Source organism: Cenococcum geophilum (assembly GCF_001692895.1).
Source record: "Cenococcum geophilum 1.58 unplaced genomic scaffold K441scaffold_1, whole genome shotgun sequence".
NCBI lineage: Eukaryota > Fungi > Ascomycota > Dothideomycetes > Gloniales > Gloniaceae > Cenococcum > Cenococcum geophilum.
In genome coordinates this window covers 1,663,549-1,678,429 of record NW_027137559.1, presented here as the reverse complement: position 1 = coordinate 1,678,429, position 14,881 = coordinate 1,663,549, and the positions used below count along the sequence as shown (strand labels likewise).

The 14,881-nt window shown below is 43.6% G+C and overlaps 3 protein-coding genes across 3 annotated transcripts; 2 read left to right on the top strand and 1 right to left on the bottom strand.

Annotated features, from left to right (window-relative positions):
* Positions 1-69: 69 nt before the first annotated feature.
* K441DRAFT_599650 (DUF221-domain-containing protein) lies at positions 70-3,730 on the top strand. Its single transcript, XM_067645156.1, has 6 exons — positions 70-355; positions 690-841; positions 890-1,182; positions 1,237-2,139; positions 2,189-2,587; positions 2,653-3,730. Exons 1-6 carry the CDS (start codon positions 275-277, stop codon positions 3,429-3,431), a joined length of 2,607 nt encoding a protein of 868 aa, XP_067510248.1. The 5' UTR covers positions 70-274; the 3' UTR covers positions 3,432-3,730.
* A 2,610-nt stretch (positions 3,731-6,340) lies between these two features.
* Positions 6,341-7,294, top strand: K441DRAFT_2339 (uncharacterized protein). Its single transcript, XM_067640667.1, has 2 exons — positions 6,341-6,592; positions 6,661-7,294. The coding sequence occupies exons 1-2, from the start codon at positions 6,554-6,556 to the stop codon at positions 7,069-7,071; spliced, it is 450 nt and encodes a 149-aa protein (XP_067510247.1). The 5' UTR covers positions 6,341-6,553; the 3' UTR covers positions 7,072-7,294.
* Positions 7,295-7,498: 204 nt separating this feature from the next.
* K441DRAFT_533251 (lysyl-tRNA synthetase) lies at positions 7,499-9,899 on the bottom strand (the record flags this gene model as incomplete). The annotated part of the gene is made up of 12 exons (XM_067642270.1): positions 7,499-7,674; positions 7,725-7,873; positions 7,927-7,986; positions 8,036-8,454; positions 8,507-8,591; positions 8,659-8,743; positions 8,791-8,845; positions 8,896-8,933; positions 8,986-9,061; positions 9,115-9,555; positions 9,606-9,727; positions 9,785-9,899. The coding sequence occupies 12 exons, from the start codon at positions 9,897-9,899 to the stop codon at positions 7,499-7,501; spliced, it is 1,821 nt and encodes a 606-aa protein (XP_067510246.1).
* Between the last annotated feature and the right edge of the window lie 4,982 nt (positions 9,900-14,881).

Here is a 14,881-nt window from a genome sequence, read left to right as displayed (position 1 = left end):
TGCATCGTGGCGCGTGGCGCGTCTACGTCATTCTCCCACAGCTCTTTGCTGTAACAAGCTTTGCAGCATCCGTTCTTGACGAAGGAATTTGAACGCCTGCGGTCAACACTTATTTATGAGCCTCTCTCGACCGAACACTATATCCAGCAGGTTCAGGAATACAAGAGAGTTCTATGTCATGACGTTCTCTTCGTTTCAGCTATCAATACTCTAATCATCCTCCCAAGGCTGCCATCGCCTCGCCGCCTTCTCTGATTAGTGTTTCCGAAATATCATGGACATTCAAGCCGTTCTACACATGCCTGCCATGGCAGTCAATGCGGGTGACCAATTTTCAGCATTGAAGGAGAAGAAGGTAAGCGGATGTGATCTACATATAACCCTGTCTTTCTCCTGTCTTTGCTCATTCTACTGCTGCACTTTAAGGTTCTATGTGAAGATTTCCAATTCAGCCTGTGGCATCTAAGATGATCTTCCGTACTCTTCCCTCCGCAGATATCACGATTATGTTCCTTTCTACTGTCCAACATGTCTATAAAACTTTCAGAAATCTTTAGTGCTACCAAGAATAGGCATGAAATTTCAAGATGTGTAGCGTCGAGTTATCATATCCCTTCCAATCTCCTCTCAGAGGACCCCCCACCATACCTCCTACGAATAAAGACGAATCTCACATGTATTGGTGATAGTTCCCTGACTCAACTTCATTCTCCGCTATCCTTGCAACGTTTATTCCAACCTTTCTCACCGCAGTCTTCTTCCTTGCAATCTTCATAGTCATTAGAAGCAGATATCCCGTAATCTATTCGCCGCGTACCTACATTGGTGTAGTGCCTGAAAAGTCTGTATGCTCCCTCTTTCTATACTAACCATCACTGACAACTCTTAGACACCGTACGCCATCCGCAAGCCGCTCAAAATTTGACTGGGTCCATACTCTAAGAGTAGTGGACGACAAATTTGTCCTCCATCACCAGTCGCTTGATGGATATCTCTATCTCCGATTTCTTCGTACCATTATTTTAATCTGCATAGCTGGTTGCTGTATTACTTGGCCAATCTTGTTTCCGGTGAACTCAACTGGAGGAGGGAACTCTTCGCAATTGGACAAAATTGGATTTAGCAATGTTGCCAAAAAGAACCACCTATATGCGCATGCTGTGGTAGCCTGGCTCTTCTTCGGTAAGTCATGGGGTTATCTGACGGGAATTTCTTAGTGTCTTACATATTATTCAGGATTTATTATGTTCCTTGTGGCCCGTGAACGAATATGGCTCATCGGCTTACGTCAGGCCTGGCATCTCTCAAAATCTAATGCTGCTCGTTTATCTTCACGAACGGTTCTATTTCTCTCGGCTCCTAAAGAAGCACTGAATCCAGATAATCTACATCGCTTCTTCGGAAATGATGCTAAAAGACTCTGGGCAGTCACTAAGGCTGATGATTTGGAGTCACTTGTAGCCGATCATAACCAGAAGGTCTCACTGCTTGAATCCGCTGAAGTCACCTTGTCACGGAAAGCCAATAAGAAAAGGCTTCAAAGTCTTCGGAAAGGCTCTGATAATGGGAGCCAGCTAGATTACGATAACCTTCTAGAAACAGTGAATAAATCTTTGAGGCCAACACATCGGTTGACAGTTCCTGTTGCTAAGAAGGTCGATACGATAGAATGGGCAAGAGAACAAGTAACCGAAAAAGCGGCCAAAGTAGAAAAGGCTCGCGAATCATATACTGCTCCGCACAGCCATCTCGGTGCTGCAGCCTTTGTTGAGTTTGAAACGCAAGCTGCCGCCCAGAAAGCATATCAGCAACTACCATCTTCTCGAATACTTACAATGAATCCGAGGTTCATTGGAGTAGAGCCAAAGGAAGTTATCTGGAAGAACCTAACTATTACTCCTGCCGGCCGAATCTCTCAGAGTTACATTGCGAATGCCTTTGTTGCGGCTATTATTATATTCTGGTCTATCCCGATTGCTATTGTTGGAGCCCTCTCTAATATCAATTACCTCACTGACAAAGTCAAATTTCTCGACTTCATCCACAATTTGCCTGATCCTATACTAGGGCTCCTCACTGGCTTGTTACCTCCATTATTATTGAGTTTATTTGTGTCTTACGTGCCGTATTTCTTCCGATGTGAGTTTGCACTGGCATATTCTAACATATATACTAAGAATATTGTCAGACATTGCCAAATCATCTGGACAACCAACCAACACCCAGGCCGAGCTACAAACTCAGACGTGGTTCTTCGCCTTCCAAGTAATACAGGTCTTCCTAGTTACTACATTTACGTCCGGCGCTGCAGCAGTTGTTACTAAGATTATACAAGAGCCAACTATGGTTCCTACATTACTCGCCGAAAACTTACCTAAGGCTTCAAATTTCTACCTTACATACTTCATCCTGCAAGGTACGGCTTCCGCAGCCCAAAATGTCCTGAACTACTCCGACCTCTTCGAATACCTCTTCTACGACTTGTTCTTGGACAAGACGCCGCGTGAGAAATATAGCCGATACACGAGCATGAAGGGAATCGGATGGGGCAAAGTATATCCAAAGTTCACGAACATGGCTATCATAGGTATGAAGCGCATATATTCATTATGAGGTCTTCAAATAGGAGACACCTCACTAACTGCCATCCAGCTATCGCTTACTCCTGCATTGCGCCGCTCGTCCTCGGCTTCGCTGCCATTGGCCTCTTCTTATACTACCTCAGCTACCGATACAACCTCCTCTTTGTTATCCAAACCAAAATCGATAGCAAAGGCCAGTTCTACACACGCGCGCTGCAACAACTCCTCACAGGCGTCTACATTGCCGAACTATGTCTAATCGGTCTCTTCGGCGCCCGCAAAGCCACCGGCCCGTCTATTCTCATCGCCATCCTATTCCTAGGTACCGTCGTCTATAACTATACGATGAACCGTCACCTCGGCCCGTTGGAAACATTTCTCCCAGCCGATCTGCAGAACGAGGATGACGATGAAGATACACCGCTACTAGCAGCCGCTGAAGAGGGCGCAGCAACTGAATCGCGCGTCCAACGTATTGGCCAGGAAATTAGGGTCCCGAAACAGGTCATCGAACCTCTCGCAAGCTTCTTTGAACCCCACATTTTCGCTTCGCACAAGGCGATGAAGGCTTGGCTTGCTTCCTCGCACGATGACGAGGAGGATCCACCGCAGTACTCGGATGAGGAGCTTAGAACAGCGTATCTTAACCCGGTGTTCACGTCCAAGACGCCAAAGGTGTGGCTTGCGAGGGATGAGATAGGGGTTAGTAAGCAGGAGGTTCGGGAGAATGAGGCAGTGGGGATTCCGGCGACAGATGAGGGGGCGTGGTTGGATGAGAAGAACAGGGTCAGGTGGGATGAGGAGGGGTTTAGGAATGTGCCGGTTTTCAAGGTGCCGGTGAAGTACTAGAATGAAGAGGTTGTTGGAGTGGAGAAGTGGAGAAGTAGAGACGAGAGTGAGTGAAGACTGACTAGATTGAAACTGGATATCAAATATATGACGCACTGAAAGAGACAAATCTTCTTCAACTCGTGACATGGCGCCCTACCACTAAGCACACCCTCCCCTACAAACTCTTTATACTGAACACTCACGCCAACTTCGCCAACACCGGCGCCACACACTTCCCCACCACATCCAACACTCCCGGCCTCCCTCCCGCCTGCTTATCCAGCACCGCCGGCGCCGCACCCACAATCAACACGCGCAGAAGCAGACCTGCCTTCCCGACCCTCCTCCCCTTGATCTTTTGGTCCTGCAGCCGTTCTCCACGCTTGAGCCCCAGCATGTTTTTGACCGCGACTTTCGGTACGTGTTTTGCGTCGAAGGGCGGGTAGCGGAATGCGAGAAGCGCGTCGAGCTAGGTGCGGAAGCCGTGTGGGCCGTGGTAGGAGCTGTAGCCGGGCTCGCCGACGCCGCCGGAGGGCGCAGTGGGGACGCCCGCGCAGCGATTGTATTGGACTGGGGTAATGTTGGAGCTCTAATTCTATACCCGAATCGGAAGGAGGTTAAGGAAGGAAGGACCAAAATGTATTAATGCGGATATTAAGGACTAGTAGAGCTAATCGTTAACTCTAGCGGTAAGCGTCTGCCTAAAAAAAGCGTGTATTATTAGTATGGAATTGGGGACAACTTATTATTGTCGCGTCGTTGCTACTACTTCTACCGTCCGACCTTATTTTCTCTTACCTACTTGCTACCGCTATAGAGCGGTTTTATCCTCAACTCCGTACCTCTATTATATCTAACGACGTTATCTTTACACCGGAGTGACTTAACGAGAAGGCAGAAGGCCAGGTGGAGTTTAAAGAGTTTAAGCCATTGGACAAGCAGTATATTCGCTGTAAGGACTTAATAAAGGGACTAAAGAATACTAAGCCGCGATTATCGCCAATTTAGAAGTAGGGGGAGGATATATAGGAGAAGGATAATACTACTAAGACGTAGTACTTCTATTGCTAAAATAATCTTAATTACTAACTATAAAAGCTATATTAAAAAGCCTCTAAGCTAAAAGCCTCTAAGCCAACAGCTTCTAAATTGAAAGCTTCTAAAGATACTCCCTCTAAATTAAATCCGGGCTTTAAATTAGACCTTTAAATCAAAGCTTTAAATCGTGGCTCAGATGGAGCTTGATCACGATATTTCGATTAGGCAAGGTTTGGGTTTGGTTCATTTAGTCCGTTACAGTGATGTGCACGACCAGCTTCACCCCCCCCTCTTAGCGAGTTGCAAATTCGGTACGCGCATCCAATTTCGCCTGATTGCCACCAGCTGTACATAGTAATTGTAACGAAGCCGTATGGTTGGCTACAAGAACATTACTTCTGGCGGCCTTCCTCCGTAGTGTCGTGATCTTTGTCAAATATCGTGAGGCTTCCACCCGTATAATATTGCCAAATTTCGTTAACCTCTCTGCAGAGACAGCGTTGTATTCGCGTTTTGGCGGGCATAATGGAGGCATAGTTAAGGGGAGAAAAGGAAGCGTCGTCTTTAATTTGATTCTCCTGGCCAACCAGGGCGATTCTCCAGGGCAACCAAAAAGGACCTTGCGTGCAGCCACAGCCGTTCGCTACAATTACTATGTACAGCTGGTGGCAACCAGGCGAAATTGGATGCGCGTACCGAATCTGCAACTCGCTAAGAGGGGGGGGGTGAAGCTGGTCGTGCACATCACTGTATAGGCGACACCTTTAGCTTAGTATGAGCCGCCTATACGGCGGCTATAGTGGAGCGAGCCTCACCTCTTATATCGTACCAATCCTACGCGACTAGGGAATCGAAAATTGGACTGGCTACTTTACAGCCTGTTGCACGACCAGCTTCACCCCCCCTTTTAGCGAGTGCTCCAAAATTTCAAATTCGGTACGCGCATCCAATCTCGCAAGTAATTGTAGCGAACGGCTGTGGCTACACGCAAGGACCTTTTTGGTTGCCATGGAGAATCGCCTTGGTTGGCCAGGAAAATCAAATTAAAGACGTACGCTTCCTCTTCTCCCCCTTAACTACGCCTCCCGTTGTGGCCGCCAAAACGCGAATACAACGCTGTTTCTGCAGAGAGGTCGATGAAATTTGGCAGTGTCGTACGGGTAAAAACCTTACGACATATGACAAAAATCACGGCACTGTGGAGGAAGGCCTCCAGAAATAAAGTTCTTGCAGCCAAGCATATGGCTTCGCTACAATTACTACGTACAGCTGGTGGCAACCAGGCGAAATTGGATGCGCGTAGCGAATTTGAAATATCACAGCGCTCGCCAAACGGGGGGGGTGAAGCTGGTCGTGCAACAGGCTGTATAACGGATAACGAACTGCCGAACGGCACATTAATCGACTATATCCTAGGCGAAATTAAGCCGACCTACAAAAAGGCCGACCGACCTAAGCGCTAGATATACTGTTTTCCCTATACGCTAAACCTCGTCGCCTAAGCGTTTATAATTGGCGAAAATCCGAAGTTATTTAAGGTAAATGTTTACGGAGCAGAACTTCGTAACGACTTAGAGGAGCTATAGAAAATTTGGCGAACCCGCAGCTTTATCGGCAAACTTATAAATATTATTGGCTCTATCTGACGAAGTCCAAAACAACGTATGGTATTTGAGAGAATTAAGGTTGACGGATGCGGTAATATTAAATGACTAGGTGCAGAGGATATTGAGGACGAACGATAGCTTGAGGTAAGAGGTTAGCGCGTCTTTATATTACCCGCTAACGGTTTCTCTAGCTTATTGCGAGTAATAAGACCCGCTGGAACTCGACCCTTATGATGCTTGAACGCGGTAAATAGTGTTAAACACGCCTATAAGCCTGCTGTAGTAACCGGCGCCCGGAGGAGGGGACAGAAAACTAGGATAACGATAATAGCTACGATCTACGGGAGGATATCTTATCGCCGGAGGAATGGGAAGGCGTGAGTAAGGTTATTAAGGTGTTAAAGCCTCTCTTGCATTATACAAAACTGGCTGAGCGGCGGGATACTGGTCTCTAGGATTGGGTGCTAATTGCCGACGCACTAATAACACACTTCTATGAGGCTAGTCAGCGGTCTAAGTCGAGGGCTAATAAAGGTCCGGTATACGAGTGGCTCTATATTTGCTGCGAGAAGGCGTAGGAGAAACTTACTAACTACTATTAGCTAGCTGATAAGTTCCCTGTTTACTACGCGGCAATGGTTATGGACCCTAGCTTAAAGTACGAGTGGTTCGAACAGAAATGGGATGAGCCTCCGAAGTGCAACTGGATTCCTAAAGTCAAATCTATGGTCAGTAACTACTGGAAGCGGTGGCAAAAGACGCTAGAAAAACTGCCTATACCCCAGCAGGTACCTCCGCGGCGTCAGCACAACGATACTTTAGACGAAGATGGCCATAAGCGTATCTCGTACGCATCAGTAAAGCCTCACTCTCAAGCTAATGCATTTACGCAATACTGCGCCGAGGATGCTATTGAAGACTTTAAGCTGTCGGATTGGAAGGCAATGGAAAGAAAACAGCCATATCTTGTTGTTCAATTTGCGGTGGACCATACTCCCAATTTCGATATCTAATTGCGAGCGGTCATTCAGTAGTGCCAAGTTTACATTAAATCCGCTTCGGGCATGTATGAAGTCAAATCTTTTCGAAGCGCTAGAGACGCTACGGGCATGGTATTTGTAGAAGCTGCAGGATGATGATAGGAGCAGAAGGAGATCGAATAGAAGGAGCTAGAGGTGACATCTCAAGCTCTTGAGGGTTATGGCATGGATAGAGATGCAGAATTGTAGCCGTTGTATGCAGAATTGTTAGAATTCAGACAAAATTCGGGCAAACCACTGCGGACCAAGCCAGACCAAGCCAGACCGGGCCGGCTTGGTGTTTGGCTTGGTTTGGTTTGACTAACCGAATCAAGTCAAGTTTGACTAAACCTCAGCCTGGCTTGACGTATTGGGAGCCCTGCGCGGAGGCCATTGCCGGCTCGGCGCAATGATTCTATTCTTATGAAGCTGGATTATCTATGTTAACCTCTCTCTTAGGCTCTCCCTTAGGCTCTTCTTCGATATCTTTCATCAGAGGGAATGTCAAGACTTCTCTGATATTGTACTTATTAGCCAGTAGCATAACCAAGCGATCCACCCCCAATCCCCATCCCGCTGTAGGTGGGAGGCCAAATTCTGAAGGAGTTAGTATAATAAGAATCAGCATTGAACATGAGATAGCCTACCGAGGGATTGGCAAAACGTCTCATCTTTGACTTGTGCCTCTCCATCTCCCTTTGCCTGATCCAGAGCTTGCGCCATGAACATCTCCCGCTGGATCACGGGGTCATTCAGCTCAGTGTAAGCATTGCAAAGTTCTTTTCCAGCAACAAATCTGGTCCAAGTTAGTCCATTTAATTAAATTTTCATCACACTCATGAAACTTACAGCTCAAACCTTTCGCAGAGACCAGGAGTGTTTCGATCTGGCTTAGCTAGCGGAGACATACTTGGCACGATTTAGCAGATTACAGAAACGGGTGAGATAGAGTTCTTACACTTGTGGATGCCCAATAATAAATGCTGGAGCAGTATCGATGTGAGGCTCAATGAGTTCTCCCACCAATGCATCAATCATCTTTGATGCGGTTGGAGTATGGCATTGAATGTTCATTTTCTTAAGAACTCGGTGTAGAAAGGTGATGGACTCCTCGGTATGAAGTTGGGTTGGAGGAGGGAATTTCTCACCAGTTGCTTGCTCGAGGGTCGGGATCATCGGAATACGCTTCCATGGCCTTTCCCAGTTGGTGTTGTAGGTTTTACCATCCCTATGGAGAACTGTCTTGTAGGATCCAGTAATCTCCTTGACCAAGCCACTCAAAAGCTCTTCGGTAACGTCCAGGAGGTCGTGCATATCAGCATAAGCCCAATAGAACTCGCAGCTTGTAAAATCAGGAGAATGTGTGGTGTCGATGTCCTATTAATGTTAGCATTAGTCTAAAGGAAAACGAACCGGAATTTAGTATAACCTCATTACGAAACTGCCGGCCGATTTCATAGACTCGGTCAAGGCCTCCGACAACAAGCATCTTCAAATAGAGCTCCGGTGCGACTCTACAAGCGATTAGAAGAAGCCTTTGGATTTTATCGTTTCCAGAATCCAGCTAGAGCAAGGTCTTACCTTAAGAAAAGTTCCATCTTGAGATCATTGTGCCATGTTTTGAACGGCTTGGCGCTTGCTCCCCCATGAGACTTGTTCATAATTGCTGGAAGAGTTTAGAAAGATACTAGGCAGATAGTGAAGGTATCATACGAGTCTCAACCTCCAAAAAGTCGCGGTCATCAAGGAAACGACGAATGTAACGAATCTGGGCTGAGTGAGCAGCATTTCATTTGGGAACTGACTTGGCTGGCTCACAATTCTGGATCTCATCAAAAACACTTCGCGAGTCGAATCTGGCCAAATTAGGACATGCTAGTAAGACGAGACGGCATTTCTATTGCTTACCGTTCATGATGAGATCAAGATATCGGTGTCGGAATCGTTGTTCAAGATTGGTGAATCCATAATGCACACCAGGCAGCTTATACTGCGTTAGTATGGAAGGTTAATACTGCAAATCAAGAGGGCACTGACCTGACGCAGGCATGGAGTCAAAAGTACCACTTCTCTCGCAAACACACTCAGCTCTCCATCTGGGCGGTGCTTTGGCTTCGTTCGGCCTGGATAACCAATTACGCCGATAATATCTCCCCTTCTGAACAAATTGTGATGCTCGGCAAATCTCTGTCCGTCAGGATTCCCAGCCGCGTTCCGTAAATCGCAGAAGATCTGAACAGAGACTCCTTCTGACTTGCAGTCATAAAAACGCAGCGAAGATCCGGCAGAGCGAATTGTCATAACACGGATGCCAATACGAATCTCGACATCTGGAAGTGTCTCGCCAGCTTGCAGGTACGAATACTGCGAGATGAACTCGGAGAGGCGACAATTGACAGCAAACTTGTGAGGATATGGGTCCGGCGACTTCGAAACACGGAGTTCGTTGATGGTGCGGGAGCGGATCTCGAAGTATTGCTACTTACGATAAGTAATTAATGAAAACTGCTCGTGTGGGGGGATCTTACATTGGGGTTCAGCTCCTCTTCGTCGTCTTTGGGAGTTTGTTGGACACCTGCCTGAACGGCACCGGTGGGGACTCTTTCGCTCTTCTTCTTTGCAGCTTCGCGTTGTTTCATGCGTCGCTTAACTGCCAGTGGGTTATTATCAGTTCGTCAGTAAACGCAGCGTTTCCAGCTCATCTCACGTTCTGATTTGGACACCTGTTCTCCAGTCTCCGTGTCCATGTACAGCTTGCTAGGTTGCGTTATCGGGAGGGTAGATGCCGATGCATCATTTGGAGTACTAGTAGAGCCTGCCATAATTGCAATGACGGATTGAAGGCAGGGAAAATCCGTGGTAGGAATTTGGACGGCTACTTGGAGCTTGAGATTTTGATGCGGCACAGAAATGACTCACAATTTGTCCCCGCATGCTTGCTCATTACCTCAGCAAGCTCAGACCATAACGTAGTCTGCGGGCAAGTGGCCATTGCGGGCATATGGCCCACCTCAAAACTCACCATAAATTAGAAAATTTATACCTTAATATCTTAAAAACTACTTTATAATAAATTTTAATAATTTCGATTTAAACTTTTATATACACTCTATAGCTTCTATTGAAAGTTTTATATTAAATAGTTTAGTAGTTTTTAAGATATAGTAATTTAGCTTTGTTTTAGCCCCTAAATTTTAATATCTTAAAAACTACTAAACTCTTTACTATAAAACTTTAATAGAAGCTATAGAGTATATACAAAAGTCTAAATCTAAATTATTAAAGCTATTTATGTAAGGCCTAGGGCTATATATAGGCTTTAAAATAAGGTGACTACTATTCATACACCCCTAAATGCCACACGTACACCCCCTGCCTCATTTGGTTTGGATGCTTCCTCATTCAGTTAGAACACCACGTGCGTTTGGCTTGTTTGCACCTGCATCGCGAAAATCAAAGTGCGCGCCATGTAAGTTCCACAACCGCGACACCACGATTAAGTCTGAATTTTAGTTATAGTACAAGTAGTAGAGTCTAAATTGGATTTGGAACGCCAAAGGAGCGATTAATTAGATTACGTAGTGCTTTATAAGACGTCGCGTGAACTAATTTAGGTGCCTCCGCGCCCACACCCGCGCCTAAGCCCGCGCCCGCGCCTGCGCCCGGTAGGAGTCTGGCCAGTATTTCGCTTAAATACTGAGGGCTCTCTACAAGTAAATTTGTCGACGCGATTGGCAATTATAGAGCTAGTTATAGAGCCAATTGACCAACCGCGGCGACGCTCTATAATTGCAGGCTCTTGGATACGAAGTTGAAGTGGTAATTTGGATGGGCGCACACTTTGATTTTCGCGATGCAGGCGCAAACAAGTCAAACGCACGTGATGTTCAAACTTAAATAGGGAAGCGTCCAAACCAAATAAGGTAGCATATCAATTGGGGTGTATGAATAGTGGTCACCTTTAGATATGGGCGCGTCGCGGACTGATGTAGATGCAAACAACATAAATTCACGTGGTATTCTAACTTGATCAGGAAGGAACTAAACTCAATCGGTAGGGGGTGTCCGCATATCAATTAGGGGGTGCTCCGCTACCGTTGTCCTAAAATTAACTATTGCGATACGCGTTTAGAGCTAATAGGTATCGACCCTCTTTTTTCTAAAGATAAAACTTAAGCGGCTACTTTAAACGGGCTTAACGGAATTAGTAATTATATATTGCTCTTATAGCTTTTAGAACCTATATTAATATTATACTTTAATCTTAAATAGCTAATAATATAATCATTACTATTAATTGTAAGTAAAGAACTGTAAGAGTACATATATTGGATCCCGCCACGCTTACGACAAGTTCGCAAGCACTCTCTGTCTTTTTGGCCGTATGGCGACGTGGAGGCGGGCCACGTTACAATTGTGCTTGCGAACTTACTGGAGCCAGGTATGGTCCGTCGCTGGGTGGGTCGTAGCTTCGACTCCCGACGGTCGTATGCTTCGCTCTGGTACAGTCTAACGCGCATCCGTGCGAAGAGGCGTCGGCTGTGTCCGATACGGCTTGAGTTTCAAGCGGCCTTCGTTACTGGGGACTCCCAATATATGGTGCGACTCTTAGTGTGTGGACCCCCTGCGGCTTGGCGTTCGAGGACGAACGCGCAGAGGGGAGGGCAATTGTAAGAGTACATATATTGGATCCCGCCACGCTTACGACAAGTTCGCAAGCACTCTCTGTCTTTTTGGCCGTATGGCGACGTGCGGGCGGGACACGTTACAAGAACTTAGTTTTTAAGTTAAGTAGCAAATTCTATATAGCTAAAGTCTTTTTATACCTATAGGACCGTTTTAAAAAGGGTCTACTTTATACTAAATAGCTAATTATAGGAGGCTAGTTTAACCAGAACGTATAATTATCTAGTTATAGATAAGTAGAAGATAAGTTAAGGTAAAACGAGCTTTATATAATAAAGGACAAATACTTTCTAACCTCTTTTATTTAGAGACTAATTGCTAGTTCTTCTTTAGAGGAGAACTAGCTCCTTATATAATCCTCCTAAAACGCTAGTAAAACTCTTTACCCCTTATCTATCTAACTATGTCTTTTAGGACGTAGATAGAATATAGATAAAACCTTCTAGGGGATTCTATTATAATTACCTCCCCTTTAAGGGTCTTAGTCCTCTAAGACGTCGCCTCTACTAAGCTTTTATAGAGTTCCAGCTAAAACCACTAGGGAAAATTCTTAGTAGAAAGGTACTCTATAATACGGCTTATAGCCAGTTCTTTACTAGCGTAGAACCTTACTTTATCTTTAATTCCTCCACTCTTTTTCTACTATAGCTCTTTATAATGCCTTTATAATAGGACTATAATAATAATAATAATAATAATAATTAGATAGGATTTACCTTTCTTATTATAAGAGTTTGTTATAAGTTAATCTAAAGGTTATCCTATATAATACGTCTACTAGCTACTATCCCTATTTACCTAAAATAGGTTCTAATAATAATATCTTTATTTTAATTTTCTTTTGGTTTATAAGCTATTACCTCTTACACTATAACGAAGCCTTGTAGTAGGAACTACAGTGGACTTGCTAATAGGCTGGGTATATAAGTATAGAATAGTTAACAACGTAAATATAACTGGTAGAGTAGTTACCTAATAGATTAACTCTAATTATATTCTAAGATTTACTACAAAGGAGAGAACTATTTAGGTAGGGACTGTAGTCCTTTAAATATATAACTATACTTTTAAGAAATCCCCTTTATATATAAGATATATATTATATATATTATACGTACATTCCCTTTATATACTACGTATACTACGTATAACATTATATAACCTTAGTTACTATTCCTCGTTATATAGCTCTATTGGCTTTATCCTAAACCGTACCTAAATTAACTAACTAGCTTCTTCTAACTCTTCTTTAAGTAGTTACAATATTATACTTAAAGCGTTTATAACACTATCTCCCTTCTCTTTATCTTTATCTTTAAAGATTCTAAATATCTCTAAGTTGTTTACTAGAGGTATAATATCCGTCTAATTAATTAATTTAATATTATTGCTTATTATACCTAAAGTTCCTTCTTCTTTATAGGCGCAACGTTGCGCTCGTACTATTGCTACGATATTATCTCTTAGTGAGATTATACCGTCTCCGTATTCTTGTTATGCGAAAAAGGGGTTAGTTTATATTACGCTAGCGAGTCTATCTTCGCAATAGCCGTCCTTTTACTTAAAGTGTACCAAAGCGAATATTTGTTTATCCTATAACGTTCGCTCTATCTCTAATGCTAAATATATATATTCTATTACTTTTAATAGTCGTCTAGTTCCTTAACTAATTTATTTTAGGGTCTTATATTTAATCTACTACTATATAGCTAGATAGTAAACTATTTTAAGCCCTTACTAAGTTAGAATATTCTTATAATATGGAGTAGAAGGCCTTAAAGGCTTATATTACGGCGTCCGCTTAGTTACTCCGTTTTAAAAAGGGTTATAAAAAGGGGTATTTTAAGGAATAGAAACTTATAGAATAAGGTTTATAGAAACTTAGTAATAAAAGAACAGATTCTCTTCTAATTAAAAAGGAAATAGATCTAAGTAGCTTGGTAGCTACTCCTCCTAAGTTCCCCTTAGGTGACTTATTTTTTAGCGATCCTTCTTTATTAATATTACCTAACCTAATTTCTTCTAATACTCCTATACCTTTCTTATAGCGTTCTTTAGATTCTCTAATAGCTCCTAGGTAGTCTTATTATAGCCTATTTACTTAACCTTATACTATATTTTATTGTTAATGTCTTTATAACTAATAATTTTTAAAATTTACTATTTATCTTCCTCTTATCCTCTATATATATCTACTTGGCCAAAATCTAACCTCGACCAAATATCAATTAATTAGAAATCCTTTATATAAAGGGAGTAGGAGCTCTTGCTGCACCCGGCCTAAAAAGACTAAAACCAACCAAAAGAACCCTGAAAAACACCTAGAGAATCCCCCTAAGATGCATGCATCGCAGGGGAGGCACACGTCAAACGACGGTGGTTTGTACTCGCGCGCGTCCATTAGAACCACGCCCAGCAATGGCCCTCTATAATAAGAACGGGCGAATACCACACTATAAAGCGGAAAGACCTTTATTAAGAAGGCATCTAACAAAATATAAAGCCTATTGGACGCGTCTAGTATCTATAGTTACGGGGGAGTAACCATTAGCTATAATGAACTAATATAGCTAGTAGAATGGCTCCGCCAGTCTAGCGAACCTCAGGCGCCCCTTTAGTAAACCCTTAATTAAATCCTCCAATGGCTAAGTAAAATTAAAAATAAATAAAACCCCTTTTTACCGGCGAACCGCACCTGGGCTACTGTAGCTGCGCGTCTATAGTATAGGGAACCTACCCCCCTAAAGACAATATCCGGGTATATAATTATAATATAACTAAATATAGAAAAAGCAGAGGGGCTTAGGGGATAATTAGAAACAGAAGTCCTTATAGAGATTTATAAAGAGGTCTATAACGCTGTTATAGTCCAATACCTTAGGAGCGGAGATATTAAAGTTACCCTAGGGGACTAATAGGCAAAGGAACGAGCCGTTAGGGTAGGGGATAGGCTAGGAGAACGTATTAGTATAAAAGTGCTTCGTAAAGATTACCTAGTTAAAGTCCTAGTGGTTCCCCTAAGCCTTAGGGTAGAAAAGGGACGCTAGGCGGATAATATAGCAACTATATATAAGATAGTAAAATAAACGGAACGCCTTATACTAGGACTTAAGATTAC

Bases quoted from the DNA above. Each gene is read 5' to 3' on its own strand.
- K441DRAFT_599650 (XM_067645156.1), top strand. From the start codon at position 275: ATGGACATTCAAGCCGTTCTACACATGCCTGCCATGGCAGTCAATGCG. The intron at 356-689 runs GTAAGCGGATGT...TATTGGTGATAG, and splicing joins CAGCATTGAAGGAGAAGAAG to TTCCCTGACTCAACTTCATT. The intron at 2,588-2,652 runs GTATGAAGCGCA...ACTGCCATCCAG, and splicing joins CACGAACATGGCTATCATAG to CTATCGCTTACTCCTGCATT.
- K441DRAFT_2339 (XM_067640667.1), top strand. From the start codon at position 6,554: ATGAGGCTAGTCAGCGGTCTAAGTCGAGGGCTAATAAAG. The intron at 6,593-6,660 runs GTCCGGTATACG...AACTACTATTAG, and splicing joins TAAGTCGAGGGCTAATAAAG to CTAGCTGATAAGTTCCCTGT.